At 36.8% G+C, this 21,820-nt stretch overlaps 1 protein-coding gene and 1 long non-coding RNA gene across 8 annotated transcripts in view; one reads left to right on the forward strand and one right to left on the reverse strand.

Annotated features, from left to right (window-relative positions):
* The window catches only part of XPO4 (exportin 4), a 121,996-nt gene extending 102,234 nt beyond the window's left edge, over positions 1-19,762 (forward strand). For all 6 annotated transcript variants that reach the window (XM_072795807.1, XM_072795803.1, XM_072795805.1 and 3 more), the window contains 8 exons: positions 108-282; positions 3,330-3,623; positions 4,909-5,089; positions 9,675-9,793; positions 11,261-11,391; positions 12,040-12,157; positions 12,572-12,664; positions 15,001-19,762. In XM_072795807.1, the coding sequence (XP_072651908.1) occupies positions 108-282; positions 3,330-3,623; positions 4,909-5,089; positions 9,675-9,793; positions 11,261-11,391; positions 12,040-12,157; positions 12,572-12,664; positions 15,001-15,198 (1,309 nt within the window). In that variant the 3' untranslated portion in view covers positions 15,199-19,762. The remainder of the gene's footprint in view (positions 1-107; positions 283-3,329; positions 3,624-4,908; positions 5,090-9,674; positions 9,794-11,260; positions 11,392-12,039; positions 12,158-12,571; positions 12,665-15,000) is intronic.
* The window catches only part of LOC140615839 (uncharacterized), a 68,456-nt gene that overhangs the window by 13,861 nt on the left and 32,775 nt on the right, over positions 1-21,820 (reverse strand). Inside the window, exon 4 of one of the 2 annotated variants that reach the window (XR_012016335.1) lies at positions 17,635-18,158. The exons of the other annotated variant lie outside the window; for it this stretch is intronic. This is a non-coding gene — a long non-coding RNA (uncharacterized lncRNA). Of the gene's footprint in view, positions 1-17,634; positions 18,159-21,820 lie in introns of those variants that run through there. 2 annotated transcript variants of the gene reach the window in all.

The following is a 21,820-nucleotide window of genomic DNA, read 5'->3' on the forward strand; positions in this document are numbered from 1 at the left end:
AAAAATTAAATTCATTTACCTTCCTTTTTTTTTTTTTTTTTTTTTTTTTACTTAGTATACATACAATGTAAGTAACACATCTTATGTTTTGTTGTTTCTGTCTGTAGGGCAAACTTAGTTATTCAGTGTGAAAACTGGTGGAACTTAGCTAAGCAGTTTGCAAGCCGAAGCCCACCTCTGAATTTCTTGTCAAGTCCTGTGCAGAGGACACTGATGAAGGCTCTTGTCTTAGGAGGTTTTGCACATATGGACACAGAAACCAAGCAGCAGTATTGGACGGAGGTAACAGTTCCCTTTATTTTGATTGCACCCTCTTATGTCTTATCCTGTGTGTTGCTATAAAATACTCTTTGGAGACATAAACATTTCAGTCATACCTTTCCGATGCTTTTCCCTTATAATGAGTAGGTTGAATTATTTTACAAATATTATCAGTCATTCTGTAGTTGGCACATTTTTGCCCACAACTCAAATGAGAGCCTAAGGAATCAGTGAAATATCCCCTTGTCTTGAATAAAGAGATGCAGATTAACCACTGTATTAGTTTGCTAGGACTGCTGTAACAAAATACCACAAACTTAGTGACATAAACAACACAAAATTATTGTCTTAAGAGTTCTGTAGACTAGAAGTCCAGGATCAAGGTGTTGGTAGGGTTGGTTCCATTTGAAGGCTGTGAGGGATAAGCTGTTCCAAGACTCTCCCCCAAATTTCTAGTGGTTTGTTGGCAGTCTTTGGCATTCCTTAGGTTGTAGAAGCATCATCATAATCTGTCTTTATCTTCACATAATATTCTCCATGTGTGCATGTCTGTAAAGATACCTACCAGTCATACTGAATTAGAGGCCCATCCTAATGACCTTTTCTCTTTTTTTAAGATTTTATTTATTTATTCATGAGAGAGAGAGAGAGGCAGAGACATAGGCAGAGGGAGAAGCAGGCTCCACGCAGGGAGCCTGATGCAGGACTCCATCCCAGGTCTCCAGGATCATGCCCTGGGCCGAAGGCAGGTGTCAAACCGCTGTGCCACCCAGGTGTCTCATCTAATTACCTATTCTTAATTTAATTATATCTGCAACAATCCTGTTTCCAAATAAGGTCACATTCTCAGGTAGTACGGACTTGGACTTCAACATATTAATTTGAGGGGGACATAATTCAATACCACTGTGGACCCATTGCCTTACGTAAGTTAGCTTTGAATCAGGAACCAAGAGTTATTGTATGTAAGTGAATGGCCTGTAGTTCTTGTGACTAGAATGCTGTTAATGTCTGAGAAGGGAACAGAGTAACAGAATTAGGTATTCATCTGTGACTTCAGGCCAGAGTTTAAATAATTATATTGTCATATGTATAGCTTTAAATAGAATTAGGATATCTTCATGAATATGCATATTCACTCAGGACAGGACTGATTATCTGAACTTATGTTCTATGCTAAGAGGAGTTGGAAAAAGATATCAGCTATATTTTGGGCTTGAACCTGAAGAACAGAGGTTGGCAAATTGGAGCCCATAGACCAAATCTAGCCTGCTGTCTCTTTATAAATAAAGTTTTATTGAAACAGTCATGTCCAGTTGTTTACATTTTATCTCTGGCTGCATCTGTACTACAGTGCAATTGTAATTGGGTAGTTGAGCCAGAGATGACATGTTCTGTAAAGTCTATATTTACTCTCTGGCCCTTTGGAGACTTAAATTCCATCTTTGGGGTGTTTGGGCAGTTAGTGAATTGGGAAGAGGATGATAGTGACAGAATTCTGTGAATGGCATTGACTAAGTCATGTTCTCTGATTCATGGTTTTTGGAACCTAAATTACTTCAGGAAGTGGTTTAACTTACACATGTTGTGAAGTGATTATTACAAGAAGTTTAGTCATCTCATACAATAAAAAGAAAAAATTTTTCTTGTGATGAGAACTCTGAGGATCTATTCTTTTAATCGTTTGCTTTCCTGTATATCATAGAGCAGTGTTAACTTTGGTCTTCATGTTGTACATCACACTTCTAGTACTTACTTATCTTACAACTGGAAGTTTGTACCTTTCAACTACCTTACTCAAATTTCCCCTACCACCCCTATTTTCCATCTCTAGTAGCTACAAATCTTTTTCTTTCTTTTTTTTTTAAATCTTTCTTTTTAAAGATTTATTTATTTATTCATTCATACATTCATTCATTCATTCATTCATAGAGACACAGAGAGAGAGACAGACAGACACAGGCAGAAGGAGAAGCAGGCTCCATGCAGGGAGCCTGACGTGGGACTGTATCCCAGGTTTCCAGGATCACGCCCTGGGCTGCAGGCGGCGCTAAACCTCTGCGCCACCGAGGCTGCCCACAAATCTTTTTCTGAGTTGGGATTTTTTTGTTTTCTTATTTCATTTTATTAAAATTCCTCGTATAAGATCATATGGTATTTGTCTTTCTTTGTCTAAGTACTTAACATATACCCTCAAGGTTCATCCATGTGGTTGCAATGATAGGATTTTCTCATTTTTTTGGCTATATATTCCATTGCTTATGTACCACAACTTCTTTATCCATTCATCCATTGATGGACACTCAGGTTGTTTCCATGTCTTGGCCATTGTAAATAATGCTGCCATGAATGTGGGGTACAGATGTTTTCCCAAATTATTGTTTTTGTTTCCTTTGGATATATTGCCAGAAGTGAAATTACTGGGTCATATGATAATTCTGCTTTTAATTTTTTCATGGTCCTCCATACTGTTTTCCATAATGGCTGCACCACTTTACAATCCCTACCAGTAGTGCACTGGGATCCCCTTTTCTCCACATTCTTGCCAGCATGTATCTCTTGTCCTTTTGATGCTAGCCATTTTAAAAGGCATGCGGTTTTGATATCAATTTCCCTAATGACTAGTGAACTATGTGTTATTTCTTTATGTAGACCAGAAGTTACAATGATCCTCAGAATGAGGAATATAGGGGCGTCTGAGTGCTCAGTTGAGCATCCAGCCCTTAGTTTTGCTCAGGTCATGATCTCAGGATTGTGTGATCAAGCCCCTCATCAGGCTTAATGCTAGGTGTGGAGCCTGCTTAAAATTTGCTCTCCCTCTCCCCCACCATGCACTTGTAAGTTCACATGCTCATTCTCTCTCTCTCTCTCTCTCTCTCTCTCTCAAATAAATCTTTAAAATGGGGACTGTAACATGTGGTTCAGATATTGTTTTCAGTGCTTTTTCTGCCTCCAGTAATTAGAAATGCTTTAGAAAGTGGAATATTTATTCAAGTCGAAGAAATAAAGTTGAAATAAATGAAGCATGTGAATTAAATATTTAGAAAATTTATGCTTGACTTTGATAGGTTCTTCAGCCACTTCAGCAGCGATTCTTAAGAGTGATAAATCAAGAAAACTTCCAGCAGATGTGTCAGCAAGAGGAAGTCAAACAGGAAATCACTGCCACACTGGAGGCCCTGTGTGGCATTGCTGAGGCTACCCAGATTGACAATGTAGCAATTCTTTTTAATTTTTTGATGGACTTCCTTACCAATTGTATTGGATTGATGGAAGTTTACAAAAATACACCAGAAACTGTCAATCTCATAATAGAAGTTTTTGTTGAAGTTGCACATAAACAGATATGCTATCTTGGAGAGGTAAGCATTTTCTAATTTTATCCTTTTAGGATTAGAACTCCTTAAAGTACAACAAAATAACAGATACTTTACTTTAAATTTAATGATTATTATCTGAAATAATACTTTTGTGCCTCCAGAAGAGTTTCCAAAAAGACTTCAGAACTTTTCAGAAGAACTCAGAATTCAGAGGGAGGCTTATTGAAGGAATATAAAGTCTTGGCCTAATACTGTTAATAATCAGTAATTTTTTGAGATATAATGTTATTCAAATTCTTCCAAATGAGGAATGTTTGATAAGACAGATGGTAGAAAAATTTAATCAACTTCTGTCTCTTGAAACTATAAGGCTTAAAATTTTAAATGGCAGTTTGTATCTTTGCTTTATAAATCAGATGGATATTTAGACACTGAATTCTTTTACAATCAGGATGCAAAGTGCATATTTAATCCTATTTAGAAATTACTTAGCTTTTTTAAAACTGCTTTAAAAAATATAATTGTAATTGCCTACAGATTAACATAAATCTTGTTTTGAACCATTTCATATGGGTTCCTGATTTGTAATTTTTTGTTAGATCAGAGGTACCTGCTCAAAAGTAAGGTTTTATTTTTTAAATATTACAAATGTAATCACAGATGCATAACTGAGAAGGCGAGCCATTGCCATTTATTCTGATGTTTAAGACCACTGTTTGGTACTCTGTGCTTTTATTTTTGCAAGTTAAACAATGTTAAATTTTGAAACAATAAATGTTATACAAGAAGTTAATAAACAGCAGAAGTAAAACATTTCTGTTGCCAAAATCTTCTCTCTCTAGTGTGTATTAATTACCAAATGAACAAAAAGTGGTTGTCAAATTTTGTTAGGAAACTGCTAATTTTTGGGCAGCCTCGGTGGCGCAGCAGTTTAGCACCGCCTGCAGCCCAGGGCATGATCCTGGAGACCCGGGATTGAGTCCCATGTTGGGCTCCTGCATGGAGCCTGCTTCTCCCTCTGCCTGTGTCTCTGCCTCTCCCTCCCTCCTTCTCTCTCTCTCTCTTTCTCTCTCACATGAATAAATGAATAAAAATCTTAATAAAAAAAGGAAACTGCTAATTTTCAAAATGTAACTGTAATCTTTAATATATGGTTTTTCATTTTTCTTTATGTTTTATAGTAGCTTAAAACAAGTATTTGACCTGTTGGGACTCAGAGTAAACTTATTAGATTATAGATTATAATTTTAAATTTCTTTTTTAGGGTTTATATTTTTTCCCAACTAAGTTCTATTTAGTAGTGTAATTTATGCACATTCTTTTACAGTCCAAAGCAATGAACCTATATGAAGCCTGCCTTACTTTGCTGCAAGTATATTCTAAGAATAATTTAGGGCGGCAAAGAATAGATGTTACAGCTGAGGAAGAGCAATACCAAGACCTGCTTCTCATTATGGAACTTCTTACTAACCTTCTCTCAAAAGAATTCATAGATTTCAGTGATACAGGTAAGATGTAGTGTGATGGTTATGGTTTTAAACTTTGTTTTTATTGTCTTTTTTTACAGTAAAGGAATGTTGTTTGTTTGTTTTAAACTTTCTTTTCTTAAAAAATTTTTTTTTAGATTTTATTTATTTATTTATTTATTTATTTATTTATTGAGAGAGAGAGAGAGAGAGAGAGAATGGCTGGGACACAGGCAGAGGGAGAAGCAGGCTCCATGCAGGGAACCCGACATGGGACCCGATCCCGGATCTCCAGGATCACACCCCAGGCTGCAGGCAGCGCTAAACCGCTGCACCACCAGGGCTGCCTGAATGTTGTTGTTTTTAAGATTTATTTATTTATTCATGAAGGACACAGAGAGAGGGAGGAGCAGGCTCCCTGTGGGGAACCTGATGCAGGACTCCATCCCAGGACCCCGGGATCATTTCCTGAGCCAAAGGCAGATGCTCAACCACTGAGCCACCCAGGCATCCCCAAAGGAATGTTTTTAAGTGAAGTTTTATGAGGAAGTTCAATTTACAAAATCATGAAAGTCAGTCTCTTTGGTTGAGTGAAGGTAGGACCAACATTCCTTTCCTGCTTGGCTCTTGTCTAATAAGAATAATAGTAATCATACCTTCCATCTATTAGGTTCTTAAAAATGCCAATCACTGTTCATATTACAGTGGCAAGAAATAGGTTTCGTTGTTATACTCATTTTATAGTGAGGAAACACACAGAGAAAATCATGTTACTTGCCCACAGATCTATAGCAAGTAAATTGTAGGACAGATATTTACATCCCAGCATCTGAATGAGATCCCAGGGGCCAGTCTTTTCTGAGTTACACTTTATTGACTAAATCACTCCTCTCTCTCCTCTGAGGTAGCTACCCACGAAAACTGTAGCATTTTCCAGATTGCAGCTTGGTTGGGAACCTTGTTGGGATGGGAAACATTGAACTCTGGAGCTGACAGGCCACACTTGGGAAGACCTAACTTAGTTAGCTTTCCTTCACTTTTTCTGACTATTAAAGTGCCTGTTAAAGGGCACCATAATAAATACCTTTTGAAATGTCTTAAAGATTAGCTACAGGGACACCTGGGTGGCTCAGTGGTCGAGTGTCTGCCTTCAGTTCAGGGTGTGGTCCTGGGATTGAGTCCCACATCGGGCTCCCCTCAGGGAACCTGCTTCTCCCTCTGCTTATGTTTCTGCTTCTCTCTCTCTGTCTCTCAAGAATAAATAAATAAAATCTTTAAAAATTAGCTACAAAGTATCATTATGCCTAGCATTGTTCCTGGCAACCAGTAGGTAAAAAAACGTTGTTACTATAGGCAAGAACTTTATTAGTAATTGAAATATCATTTATTTTACATAGTTTTACTTCATGTGCCTATTAACCCACTGGCAACCATGCCTTAAGCCACAAGGGATCTTGTTTTCTAAGAGAAAAATGAATCCTATCTAGAGCCTCCTTTCAAATGTTGTGCAGACACTTTTGACTTCCTTATAAGATTCTCTGAGTTGGGTCCTGTTATGTTCCACTTTTCCCCACTACTTGAGATTCTTCTTTCTGTTTCCTATATTGGGTTATTTTCCTTATTCACTAAAAATAGTTTTTTGCAATGTCTGCCCTCCCCTAGGCACTACCAGTGTTACAGTACAGAGGGCTTACCCTCCTTCACAGTTAACTAGGGGTACCTAGGAGAGATGGTTTCAAAAGCTCCGTCCTGCATGTTCCCTCAGTGAATTCTTTCTACACCAAAACCTCAGCTGCCCCTCTTTTTCTAGGCCCAGCCTCTCACCAAGTGTCATTCCCATGTTTTCTGATTTGTTCAGGTTGATGCTTCTCCATCCAGGAGTTCTTAACCTTTTCTAGAGCACATGTGCCTTTAAAATCTGAAGTAGTTACTGAGCCATTCCCTTAAAAAAGTGTATGTTACACCACCCTCAGAGTTTTTTGCAAGGCTTTTAGTTGAGTTGTGAACTCTTAGGAACTCAGCTGTATACTTTCCAGGGCTATAACGACCCAGGTCAAGAACCCTGTACTCTGAGAAGTCTGACTCAAAGTTAAGAGCTTGTCTTAAAAGGGATGGGAAGAGCCGTTAAAGGTTATGAATAAGGAAAAACATCCCTGTCAAGGTCGTGGTGCAATTTGCAGCTCTAAGAACACATTGTATAGTTGAATGGCAAGTTTTCACAATAAAAAGGCAAAAAGATTGAAGTCATAATAGAACATTAAGAAGAGAAATTGAGGGCAGCCCCGGTGGCGCAGCAGTTTAGTGCCACCTGCAGCCCAGGGTGTATGATTCTGGAGACCCGGGTTCAAATCCCACATCGGGCTCCCTGCATGGAGCCTGCTTCTCCCTCTGCCTGTGTCTCTGCCTCTCTTTCTCTCTCTCTCTGAATGAATGAATGAATGAATGAATGAATGAATGAATAAATAAATAAATATAATCTTAAAAAAAAGAAGAAGAAGAAAAGAAATTGAGGCTAAAATGCTCAGGATTTGAAAGTACAAACAGGGGTAAAAGAGAATAAAATGAGGGAGAATGGGGAAAACTAAAATAAGAGTAGATAAGGTTAAAAATTGGAAGAATGAAGATAATTAAAATAGAAAATGATAAAGAAACAGCAGTACCTGTTAAAATAGATGGCAGCAAGGAAGGTGATTTATTTTTAAAGTAAAGATAATTGAGATAAAATAGAAAATACTTTAAATATTATGAAATGCAATTAACATAGTAGGTGGAAGATTAAAAGCATAAGTGGAAATGGGCCTCTGCTCTACATTCTTGAATTCTTAGGAGAGCTTGTGGCTTGAGAGCTGAGTCCCACAAAGCACAAGGCAGGACCTTCTGTATAGGCCTGAGAGCACTATCTTTTAGGAGCAAGCCCTGAGAGCTGGGTGAGAGCTCCAAAACCCATTTCCCAGGGCTCCAGAATAGGCTTCCTGATTGATGCAATCCAGGTTTACCAGTGCCCAGCTTCAGAACATGAGATTCTTCCAGCTGGAACAGAAACTCTTGAGGAAGAAGTTCACAAGCTGAAAAAGTTATTTTTAAGTAGAAATGCTTTTTTACCTGATTTTATCTTTTTTTGTTTTAAAAGTAATTTGCTCTTAATAGAAAAATTTTAAAGTGCAGAGATAGAAAAATGTCCTCCATACTGTGACATAATATAGAATCAAGTGTAAATGGCATTTTGGTTATTTTGTATAATTTTGTGCTCATACTCTAAATATAATTTGATATTCTGCCCCTTTTTTTGTTAATGTGTTGTTATTAGCCTTTTCCTTGTCATTGAAATTTTTTATGACCTTTGATGGCTGCATGGTATCCCACATTTTGGGATTTAACCTGATTCCCTAATAGTGGAGATTTGGAATATTTATGATTTTACTGTTATAAATGGTGATATAACAATCTCTTCTGTGGACAGATCTCTGTCTGAATTTCTGATTATATCTTTAGTACAGACAGTGCTCAAGAGACTCTCTTACTGTGTTACTTTTGAGGGTAGCTGTTAAACTTTATCCTCACCAGCATTTAAAAGTTATCATTTAAAAGTCATTTCTAATTTAATGAATCAGAAGTAGTATCTTAAAAATTTGCATTGTTTCATTAATGAGCAGAATGAACTGTATTTCATTGGGCTTCTGGTTTTGTTAGATGTTTGTGGATTTTGCTCACTCCAACTATTTAGGTCTTAGGAGAATTCTTAATTTATAAGCATTTTTTTTTAAATTTTTATTTATTTATGATAGTCACACAGAGAGAGAGAGAGAGAGAGAGGCAGAGACACGGGCAGAGGGAGAAGCAGGCTCCATGCACCGGGAGCCCGACGTGGGATTCGATCCCGGGTCTCCGGGATCACGCCCTGGGCCAAAGGCAGGCGCTAAACCGCTGCGCCACCCAGGGATCCCTATAAGCATTTTTTATGGATGCAAGATAATAACCCATTTTTAGCTATTTTCTTTTTTTTTGTAACATTTTAATTTCTGTGTTTTCCCCCACTGCTTTACAGCATAGAAAGATGTCACATATCTAAGATAAAATAAATATTACTATGGAAATTGTTTAACGTAATTACAGTGTAGTATATCAGAGGAATAGATTTTACTTTGTAAATCATTGTAGAATAATAATATAAACACAGAATATCTACATCAGGTACTCAGAGATCCTAAAAAGTAAAATACAAAAGGATGACCCAGGGTAAGACTGACCAGATGTCCACTCAGATTTATTTTGGGTTAAGGGTTTGAGTGTAATTTATCTATCTCTTTATTAATATTGCAATTCTAAGACCTTTCTTTCTTTCTTTTTCTTCCTTTCCTTTCCTTTCCTTTCCTTTCCTTTCCTTTCCTTTCCTTTCCTTTCCTTTTCTTTTCTTTTCTTTTCTTTTCTTTTCTTTTCTTTTCTTTTTTCTTTTCTTTTCTTTTCTTTTCTTTTCTTTTCTTTTCTTTTCTTTTCTTTTCTTTTCTTTTCTTTTCTCCCTTTCCTTTCCTTTCCTTTCCTTTCTCTTTCTCTTTCTCTTTCTCTTTCTCTTTCTCTTTCTCTTTCTCTTTCTCTTTCTTTTTTTCTTTCTTCTCTTTTTTTTAAATAGATGAAGTGTTCAGAGGACATGAGCCAGGGCAAGCAGCAAACAGGTCTGTGTCCGCAGCTGATGTGGTTTTATATGGAGTGAACCTAATTCTGCCCCTGATGTCACAAGATCTTTTGAAGGTAATTAAAGACAGCGAATATGAACATCCAAAATGTGTGTGTTTGGAGTTAAAAGATGTTTTAGACAAGAATATATCTCTGATTTAATTAAGAGGGTATAAGTACCTGCTTAACTGTTGAGCACACATGAAAACTAGAATTTAGGTTCTGATTGTGTGTCATTCGCACTCATGCATGCAGCTTGGTACACAGCTCATGCCCTCCTTTAATCCTGCTCCAGTATCTTATGTTCACTGATAATTAGTGACAGAGAAAGACTGATTCTTTTAGAAACTTAGTTCTAATGTTGGCAGTTTTGATTCCCTCATCATTTATCATTAAGCAAATTAAGTTGTGTGTTTGGGTGTATTCCACTGATACTTTTGAACATCATTCCTAAATTTGAGGGATTGATCAATAGAAGGCATTTTCTAGCCACCCCAGGTAGAAATGGGATTGTACAAAACCAAGACTAAAACAGTTTTTACGTTTATGTACATTCTGGTGACCTTGTGTCTTGGCTTGCCCAGTTAGTGTTGAGGATGTGGAGGGAGTGAGGCTGCCCATTCTTCCTCCTTTAAGTACCACAAGGGAGGAGAATCTGTCTTGTGAGTTGTCACAGAGTGTAAGACGGGACAAAGATAGAGATGATGAGGAAATTGGAAATACATGTGTGCCTTTGTGGAGCTCTCACACAAGGTAGAGTGGGAGAGGGAAAGAGAAGTTGGTCGTGGGAGGGGAGGAGATAGAGGTTGAGAAGTAGTTGGAAAAGTAGGAGGTGTTGCCCGATTCCCATGGAATGGGCTGGGATCACATGCTTCTTTGTTGAGAAATGTTCTTTGGAGAGGAGTCTGAGGACCCATGAGCTGATAGTCATGTACCACCAGTGGTATGGGGAAGTGTAGTAAGCTGTCTGTTGCTTTGCTGGTAGGGTTTTTTGGTTTGGTTTGGGGGTTTTTCCTCATCAAATAGACCATTAAACAGTTAGATGTGTATTCAGTAAGGTTAAAGTGTAGATTGCCTACTTTCTACTTCAGTTTTCAGGACTCTGAAACCAGCTTTTGGAAGTGTGAAGGAGTGAATATTCTATTCTGTACATAATCTTAACAATTTGTATTACCTTTTGGTATTTTTCTAACATGATGGAATGCAAATAAACACATTTGCAAAATTTTAATCATAGATCATTTAATAATTTGAAATTTGGCTGCTTTGTTTGCTTTTTCAAGGTAAACAGATTATCTGGAATTGGCTGTAGCTTTTAACAACTGTCCAGAAGATAATTGTTTCTACTATGTATTACCCTTGTATTACAAAAATATTCCCTCTATTATAACTTCTTTTCATATTTGGTCTTCATGTTTTCTATATCTTGAATAAGTTTTAAGAAATCATAAAGTTTATTGGTTGTTACTTTATTTTACTGCATTAATGAAAATAGAAATTAAATACCAGTAAGCATCTAAATATTTAATATTTCTTTTTCAGTTTCCAACCCTTTGTAATCAGTACTACAAATTAATTACATTTATCTGTGAGATTTTTCCTGAAAAAATACCACAGCTTCCTGAAGATCTTTTTAAAAGTCTGATGTACTCTCTAGAACTAGGAATGACATCATATCCTTTAAATGAACATCATTGTCATTTGTCATGTGGGGAGAAAGATCTTACCTAAAGTAAAATTTTTTTTAATTTGGATTTTTAATTATTCTTTTGTGGTTTCATTTTATTTTATTTTATTTTTTATTTTTTTAAAGATTTTATTTATTTATTCACAAGATACACAGAGAGGCAGAGACACAGGCAGAGGGAGAAACAGGCTCCATGCAGGAAGCCCGACACGGGACTCAATCTGGGTCTCCAGGATCACGCCCTGGGCCAAAGGCGGCGCCAAACTGCTGAGCCACCTGGGCTGCCCTCATTTTATTTTTAAGAAAGCAGTCATCTCTCTAACTGCTGTAGTTCTGTTTGTTAGTTTGCCTCATCTCTCCTTTCACCAATCTCAAGGCGTTTGGTGCTTGGTCCCAAAGTCATTCATTAAGAGCCCCAATTAATAATATACTGTTGGTGAGTCTCTGATCTTAGAGAATAGTCAATCATGTGTTCATGATCAGAAACACTGGAAACCTTTCTCACATAATGCTGTATTGCACACTAATCTACTCACTTCTCTATATTCAGTCCTAGAATTTGATAATAGCTATAACTTTTTAATCTTTTATAAGTCAAATTATATCTAGTTTGTTCCTTGACCTTCGTGATCAGAATGAGTTCGGAAGTTTGCCAGCTTTGCCTGGAAGCTTTGACACCATTAGCTGAACAGTGTGCTAAAGCACAAGAAACAGATTCACCACTTTTTCTAGCAACACGGCACTTTCTTAAGGTAAGATGTTTGGGTGGTAAGCTGTGAAACCATCTGCTTAAATAAGTATGGTCAGTGCATGCAAATCTTCATTCAAATGAGGAAATGCATCATTCATAAAACAGGAAATCGTTACTTTCTGTTCACTGCGCTTTGTGGAGATCAACTCCCTGGATACATTATTTTCCACTTTATTCTTGAAAACTGATGTAAAGGTAACAGGGAATTTGGTCATTTGATGATTACACATATCACAGCAAGGAGTAACATCTGTACATTATTGTTGGATTCTTAAAAACCTGTTTTCTTTAATTTTCAGATTTGTTAAATAAGAACAACTACCATACCTTTTTCTTTTTTGGGATGGGAAGGGGCTGGAATATTGTATTATCATTATATATTTTTATTTAGAGGTTTTATATTGTGTACTTTCAGCTGGTTTTTGATATGCTGGTTTTGCAAAAGCACAACACAGAGATGACCACTGCAGCAGGTGAAGCTTTCTACACGTTGGTGTGTTTGCATCAGGTACCAGACACAAGTCTCTTTGTGGGACTCTACCCCCCCCCTTTTTTTTAGCAAGGAGATTGTTCATGCAAAGAGTAATCTATTTCTTAGAGAATCAATGACTCGGTGCTTTAGTTCTGTTTCAGTGAGGCTATATTTCTTTACTTCCTGTTAGCTCTGACTTTTTCTATTTATTTGATCATCTATTTGTCAGTTAATAAAGACTGCTTTTCCTTACTACACTGTTAGGAATCATTCTTTGCATTGATTGTTGCCCTAACGCTTGTCCTTAAACAAGTGCTAGGAACCATGAATTGATGTGAAAGAATAGTAGTGACGTGGTTTCTGTCCTTGAGAAACTCATAGTTTTCTAAGGGAGACCAGATGAATGAAATGGGGACCCAGAGGAGTCGGCCATGGGAAAACATAGAAATCAACAATGTGTTAATTCTTATCATAATATGGAAAGTGTATTATTTCATATTACATTATGGAAAAGAGTATATTGTTTCATTTTATTTTGTTCAGCCTTTAGAGACTCTGAAGCACTCACTCACTGTTGGGGTGATATTATGGAAGAAAAGTTATGCTAGCTCACGTGTTCCCTCCCTATTCAGTAGATAAGGTACCCATCAGGTATATGAGTAGAATCATATTGGATCATCAGCTGCCTCAGTTTCCCAACACTCCTTTCCCCATTTTTTGTCTCTCTGCCCCCACCACCAAGCACATATAAACGTCCCAGCATGACTAAAAGTGATTGACTTCATTTTTATTAAAAAGCTTTTCTTCCTTACAGAGTCCATAGCATTTGCTGTGAGTGGCACTGAGGTTTTGATTTTAATTACGTTTTTAATAAAGAGACCTTTCATACTACTTAAAGACGGCCTTCCTATAGACTTCCTATACCATCTGTGCCCCAAGCTGAAGGTACTCTGGGACTTCAATTCTTACTGTCCTTTGTAGGTACAACTTTCTACAGATGGTGCCCATCTCAGGTCTGTGGCCTTTGGCTATCATTTGACTTCCTTTTTGCTTACTAGGAACAGAGGCTTCTTATTCCCATACATGTAAGCCATTGCATTCCAGTTGCCTTTTTTTAAAAAAGCATATTTACACATTGTAGAAAAGAGAGCAGGGTTTAGGTTTAACTAGTATAATATCTTGCTGGGTCTGGCCCCAGAGGGACTACCATTTCTTTTGAAGAGGGAAATTATTTGAGTTTATACTTAGTCCTCTGTGAGCAGGTCTGTCCCTTGGATAGAGCATTTAGGGTCGCCATCCTGGTTCCATGCTTGTGGGTCAGGGATGGCATGCTATGCCTTACTCTTCCTTTCTAAATAGAATTAACATTTCATTTCACCATTTTGGTTTATCATGATATCACAAGAAGTTAATGAAAAATAGTGTCCGAGCCACTTTTTTTTTTTTTTTTTTTTTCTTCAAGAGAGCTTATCTTGGAAATCTGTTTTGGTTGAGTGTCCCTTAACCCGCACTTACTCCTCTATGTAAGGCTTTATTATAGAAGGCATTAAAATAGAAGCGCTACACATACACCCGCACCCCTAACCCCAGGTTCCTGTATTTCTTATGCTCCTTCTCCTGCCCTTTCTCCCAGAGCCACTGGGTCTATTACTAGCTTGGAGTTACATTTCCTCATTCAAAGTGTTCTACTTCCATCTTGAGAAAGGACTAAAATACACTCCTCCTGCTATACCACCTCCTCCCAAACAACTCCTGTCTGCCTTTGTGGGGATCTGCTATCCTCAGAACTGTGTTGACAGTATTTCTATATAAACCCCTGGGAAACTGTTGAAAGTCAGACTTAGGTTATATATAAAATGTAAAATAAAAATGAATAATGTGTTTGGGAAACAGAGAAGAGGCAACCCAACAAAGTTGATAACTAGCATGACTTCTGGAGCCATGCAGCCTAGATTCTTGCTTAAAAGCTGTACAATCTGGAACATACTACTTAATCTCACTATATGTAAGAACTTTCATCTGTGAAATAGTATAAACAATACCTACCTCATAAGATTGTTATAAAAAGTGAGTTACTAATATAAATGGCTGGAATACTACCTGAAATACAGTAAACTTGCACTAAATGTTAACGATTAAAAAGCGTTGTTGTGATCATTTCACAGTGTATTCAAATATGGAATTTTATGTTGTACACCTGAAACTAATATGTTATATGACAGCTACACCTTAATATAAAAGAAAAAGAGCTGTCAGACCCTGCCTTTCAGAATCCCACAGGCAGGATCCCACATCCCAGGACCTGATGTGATCTACTTGTGTGTCATTTGAGGAAGATAAATGTTCTTATGTGTACTTTATCTCTTCAATAGGCTGAATATTCTGAATTGGTTGAAACATTACTGTCAAGTCAACAAGACCCAGTTATTTACCAGAGATTAGCAGATGCCTTCAACAAGCTCACTGCAAGCAGCACTCCTCCTACTCTGGATCGGAAGCAGAAGATGGCCTTCCTAAAGAGTTTAGAAGAATTTATGGCAAATGTTGGTGGTCTCCTTTGTGTAAAATAAATAACAAAACTTTATGCTTAATTTAGATCCTTTCTGCAAAGTGCACTGAATTGCTAAAAGCTGACTTGAGTCTTGTCCTGTTCTTCAGTTCTTTGGCCATTTTGGATATCGGAGAGCCTGAAAGTCTAACGTGTAATGCAGTGAAACAGGAGAGGTCACCTTTGAATCAGCTTCTGCTGTTGGGTGTTAGCCACAATCTGTCATCTATGTCTTGTAGATTCTGAATGGTGATTTAAGATTTTCAATTCCATATATGTGCAAACAGATATGGGCACCATGAAATGCATATTCAGTGCCTTTCCCCCTTTATCAAATCGCTAGGTGGCTAGCCAAAGTTTAGAATTTTTGTTAAATTAAATATTAGATGGACATATACTCAGCATTGTTTCTCAGAATGTTGTCCACAGATCACCTGCATCACTCGAGGGGCTGGTTGAAAAGATAGATTCTTGGGCCTGAGTATAGATGCTCAGAGTCAGAATTTCTATGTGTTGGGCCTTGGAGTCTTCATTTTAATAAGCTCTTCCCCTCTGCCACCTCAAAAGTTTTGAATCAATGCAAAAGACATTGGACACTCCTAAGAGGTTTTGTGCTTTCAAACTTTTCCTCCCTTTGTTGATTGATCAGGTTTGTAATTCAGCAGGAGGAAGGAATGCCAGGTGTTTGTTGGACTCTTGTAGCACGTGCTCTCGCTCTTTCTTTTTTTGTAACATCAGCCTGGTGTTGCAGGTTTTGTGTAATACAGGTCTCTAATCATACTCTGATGACTGAACTTGAGGAAAATACGTGTATATTTTTGTTCCATAAAAAGAACTTTAGGAACTGTAGCCATTTCATTGCCTTAATTTTAACAAGAAAATACAAAAAAAGAGCAGATTTGTTTTAGTAAGAAATCAAGTCTTGATGCTTCAGAGTTGGTTTAGGGTGTTAGCTGCTATGAACCTGGTGCCCTTTTGATTGTGTATTTATGTGGGTTTATGAATGAAATGAAAGGCTCTCTTCAGCCATGTGGCCCATGGCTAATAATCTACTCTGAATGGCTTGCTTAAGCAATAACTATCTTAAAGGATGTGAATTACTGATTCATACAGACTATTATACATTGGGGCATTAGGGGCAATAATTAATGCTAGAGTGAACGTTCTCCTCATTTCACAGGAGCCATGTAAATTTAATTTAAGAGATTAAAAAATTCCTATTTAGATCCTCTAGTTTGATTTTTCTAATCAGGACTTTTGTACTGCTGCCATCAACCCCTTAATTCTGTGTACCAGTTTAAATTATGGAAATGAAAGCTAATTTATAAACTGTAGGCATATGAAACTCTGCCCACCGCAATGTCAGAAATCCCATGGCACAGTGACGGAGACTCTGGTGCAGGCACACTCTGTGCTTCCAAGGGATGGGCTTTCTCCTTCTGCTGTGTTCTTGACACCTATACACTCAACTATCCTTCAAATGTAGTGTTCATATAGGAATTGCATATGGTATATGCACCTCCAGACATAACGCTGTGCAAAACCTGGTATAACTTTGTGCTCCTAACAGTTACAGTTCACCAAACTGGAGCATCTAGATTACATCCCACCTGTGCATGTGATGTTACACACAAGTGAATGCAAAGCCGAGGGCCATAGCTTTTTGAGGAACATTACTCTTAATTCGATCACTGTTGAGTAACAGCTGAGGTGGAGCAAAAACATCTTAAAAGACAGCCGGGAAAAAGCTGCTGCTGCTCTTCATGACATATACGTAGTGTATGTTTAAAGACACTTCGAACAAGTGCATTTATTTTTAGATCTCTTCTTCTTCGCCCTTAACTTGTAGTCTGCTGTGGCATTGTTCTTGGTGTTTTGTTTCCCGGCTCTCTCACCCTTCCTCAGTATCTGTGAGCTGTGCATATCTGTATGTTCAGTACGTAGAGTCCCTTTGCCAAAGGACGCTAAAAGTACGCAACTGCTGGCCAGGACAAAACTATAATCAGATTGTTAAAAATGAAGGGGAGTAGAAAAGAAATGCCTTGGTAAATAAAAAGGCATCAGTATTTAGTAACTTTTCTCTAGACATAAATTTCTGCTGAATTGGCCCAAATGTCATTACACTATGCAATTTCATTAGGTCAGTTTCAATTAAAGCAAGATTTACTTTGGATTGGACCAAATAATACTTGGGTATCCCCAGAATGTTGATTAGTGGCAAACTGGGGTATAACCGCCACCACCATTTTCTGGGTAATGGGGATGCCACTTTAATTGCAACGGCTAAGACTTATTTTCTGAGTGTATGTGTATGTTTGCTTGATTTAATATTTGTTTAGTTTGGGTCTTTTGTTTTACTTTGTCCAGTTTTGTCTTTGGCTATGTTTATTGGCTCTTTGGATTTTGGATTTTTGTTTTAATGCTCTTGGCCCAGTGGATGTAAAGAACACTGGCTTCATTCTAGTAAGTTGATTTTTACTATTAAAACTAAGTTGTTAAAAGAGTTTTTTTTTTTTTTTTTTTTTTTTTTGTTAAAAGAGTTTTAAAAACAAAAACATTTGTGCCCCCCTTCTTATACATTAAAGGGACACTTTTGAGGATATGATTTTGAGAATTTTGTGTTTTACGAAATTTCTGTTCAGATATAGTATCTTTTAACTTCTAGTTTTCAGTTCATTCTTTATTATTAGACTTATTTCTTGTTTTATTTTCCTTGCACATTTGTTTCCAAAAAGCACAGTCTCTACAGAGTCCCAAGGCACAGTCAGTAAGGACTTGGTCCAAGTCAGTAAGGACTTGGTCCTTTCACAACTTGTATCCATGTAACGGTACATGTAACTGCATTCTTGTACCTCTGTGAAAAGGATTAGTTTTTATAGTCTTTCTGGGTGGGGGGTTGCCTGAGTAACTAAACTATTTGGCAGTATTTGACAGTGTCCTCAACACAGTTATCCGGGTATTTCTGCCTTGCCATCTCTGAATCTGTTGGAAGATGGGGGAACAGGGAGCATGTTAACATCACTGCATTGAGTTTTTTTGTTAACATGTAAAAAACAAAACAAAACTGCAATATTTTAAAAATTTTACGTATTTAGTCTTATTTCATTGTAAACCATGTATCTAATTATATACATTACTCTGTTCAGATATGATGGTTACTACCTTCTTTTTTTTTTTTTTTTTCAGTTTTCATTTCACAACCAAGCATCTCTATAACTTCCCCCCAGCCAGCAATATTTAACACTCCCTTACTGTCTTTGATTGAACTTCTTTTATCAGGATATCAAGTCTTTGTCTTTTTAGTATCACCATATTTCTCATTTCTGTTAATACTTGTATGAATCCCTCAAGTATTGAAGGGAACTAGCTTTCATTTTCAAGGATTTCAGGTTTGAGAGTCCTAGTATTCAGTGTCAGTTAAATCTTTAAACTCTTCTGTCTGTTACAGTTCTACTTGTTTCTGTTGGCCACTTCTGTCATTAGAGGTGGTTGTCATTAGACCTTACTTAAGTTAGCTGTCTCTGACAGATAATTACCATTATTGGTTCCTGAATAAAATATTAGCTGTTAAGACAGAAGGGAACCTCAGAACTTCTTAGTGTTTTGTTTTGTTTTCTAAACAGAATAGGGAACTGTTTGGATATGAGTTTTTAACATAATTTTCTATAAATTCTTCTACAAAACAGCATAGCTGATTTGAGGATGTAATAAGGTTTTAAATTATTTAAAAATGTGAGTGGGTATGCTCTCATTTGGTAAAACACTGCATTTAAGAATTCTTTAAAAAGTAATTTCCTAAAATAAAAAAAAATGTCCAAATTAGGTATATTGCTGAGCTCAAATTAATTTGAAGTGCCCTGGCTAAAGCTGAACTTTAAATATTTAAATTTAGTTGTGAGAAGTGTGAAATATTCTTGACTGTTGATAATGGAAACCCATGACATACTTAGCCAAAGAATATATTTGGTTCAGGTAAAGATATAAACCTAATACTGAGTATCCATTCTTTTTTTTTTTTTTTAAAGAGGATGGATGAAATCATGTTTCTGGCCTATAGCTCTACTTTGGAAAGACTGGAATATTGTATGACAGCTTCAGTGGTGATTGGGAGGTACAGCTGGTACATTAGACTCCCTGAGACTCACACCAAAAAACATCTTCTTTCACCTCACCCACTGGGGTTTGCTTTCACTTACTTATTCCAGGCCTTCCCACCAGTGGAGAGATTTTTTTTTTTTTTCTTTTCAGTCTATATTCTTAGGCCTCTTAGCTATTAGGAGCTATCAAATGTGTACTAATAGCTATTTTCCTAGCCTGAAATTAAAAATACTGCATCCGCACTATGTACCTGATGGGGATCTGACCTCAAGTGTGTTCTGAGCCCAGGCTTCCTGGTGTGGTGTCTTTGTTACCACATAAAATTATGACAAATTGCAAATACTGGTATTGTGATTTGGTTCTCTGTACAAAGAAAGAAGCTCCATGCAGTGAGTTTGTGGTTTAATGGTCACAAAATGTTAGCACTGCTACCATTCAGCACGTGTAAAATTTTTTAAATTTATAAATATTAAAATTTTAAACTTACACTGACTTTTCAGTTTTTTTTAAGAGACCCAGGGATGAGTATACTGTTTAAATATTTACCTCTATTAACATTACTAATAAAGGTATAAAATTGCATTTAATTTTTCAAAAGATGCTACAGTATGATTTTAGGAAATAAATCAAGGCTATGTATTGAGCCAGTTACAAGCTGAATATCACATTGATAAAATTTTATTTGTATTTTTTAAATCCATAAATGGGACTTAAATGTGTCTTTTCACTAAATATTTTTATTACATTTTTGTTTTGACCATGTGTGATTTGTTCATGGGTATTTAGCTAGACTATTTTATGAAGCTTATTGAAATGGTGCTAGTTCATTTACAATCATAGGACATTTGACACTGGGGATATTACACAATCATAAAATAATTTTAGATAAAAAAACATGAAACATATCTGTATAAAGATTTGCATTACCTCCTGGGAAAACACCTAAACCCTAATGAGTATTCAGAATTCAGAAAGAAAAAGTTTTCTGTATATTCTGTAATATTGAGCATATTTATTTTTTATTTCACCTTACGGTCTTAGAAACATTTTCAGAGTTATTAGTTAAATCACTGGATTTGGGTATATTTGTAGTAAATATTTTTAGTAGTTTGGGTCATTCTTTTTTGTCCTTTCAGGAAAAGTGGAAAATTACTATCCTGCTCTGTGTTAGACTTACAAACTTTTACCCTTCACCCAATCTAAAATCTTGTAAACATGTGCAGTGAAAGTTAATTTTTTTAAGAAAAGGAAATGCTTGAAATATATTTATTTTAAACTTGATTTTGCTTTGAATATTCATTGATTTATAATAGTATTTCTTAGGTTATGTTGAAATTTGATTCTACTCCAAGGGTGGGTAAAGGAAAAGGTTGTTTAAGAGGTAGAGTAAGTAGAGTGCATGTTGAGTTTTTGTTTCACCCCTTTCATTATTAAGGGGGTACCGTAGGCACAGGTTCATCACTTGTCATCTGAAGAGAGCCATAGATGATTTTAAAGGCTCCAAATATAAAAATTAGTATTTTAAAAAAGTAATCTTTAATGGCTCTCTCTAAAAATACAGTCATTTTGGGCATTTGAGTGGCTCAGTCGGTTAAGCATCTGCCTTCGGCTCAGGTCATGATCCCAGGATCCTGGAAGTAAGTCCCACATCAGACTCCCTGCTCAGTGGGCAGTCTGCATTTCCCTCTCCTCTCCCTCTGCCCTTCTTCACTGCTCAGGCACACTCACTCGCTCACTCTCTGTCACATGCTCTCTTTCAAATAAAATCTTTAAAAAGAAATACAGTCATTTTATATTGGGTAATTTGTGAATAATGCCTTTGTTGCATTGATTAGATTATGTGACGTTTTTGTTTGTGTTTTAAGCATAGCATCCCAGATTGAGTCTTGTGCATTCTTTGTAATCTCAGATAGCAGTTCAGTTTGACTTTCTTTTAAAACTAAGTGGAAGCAAAGGCATGTTCAGTGAAACTAATGAGAAAATCTGCTCAGAAATTCCATACAGTACTAATTGCAGATTCTGTCTCACCTCCTACTGACTTCTTTCCGGGTAAATTATTTTTAACATCTAGCATGACAGTGAACAGAAGTAAGTCACTGATGATTCCTGGAGTTGAAGAATGAAAAACCTGAAGTGAAGTGCACTTAAATAGGGATCAGCTAAATATTTTTATTTCCACAGTAGTTACTTTAAGTGTTGATAGTGTTCACTTCGGTTGATTTTGCCAATTAATCTTCAAATATTCCTTCTCGTAAGCCTGGGGAGATCTTTGGTTGCAATATTCATTTGTACACCTGCTTACAATTGAATTGCCTGCATGGTCCTTTCTGTGGACTGACTTGGTAAAGCCATTTGAACTGTACAGTACACATGATCCTGAGGTCCTGGCATGGAGTCCTGTATCAGGCTCCCCCCAGGGAGCCTGCTTCTCTCTCTGCCTATGTCTCTGCCTCTCTCTGTGTCTCTCATGAATAAATAAAAATTTTTAAAAACATGAACTGTACAGTACAGGGGAGAGGCAAAGAGCCATAGATGCAATTCCTAAC

The sequence above is a fragment of the Canis lupus genome, chromosome 24 (assembly GCF_048164855.1).
Source record: "Canis lupus baileyi chromosome 24, mCanLup2.hap1, whole genome shotgun sequence".
NCBI lineage: Eukaryota > Metazoa > Chordata > Mammalia > Carnivora > Canidae > Canis > Canis lupus.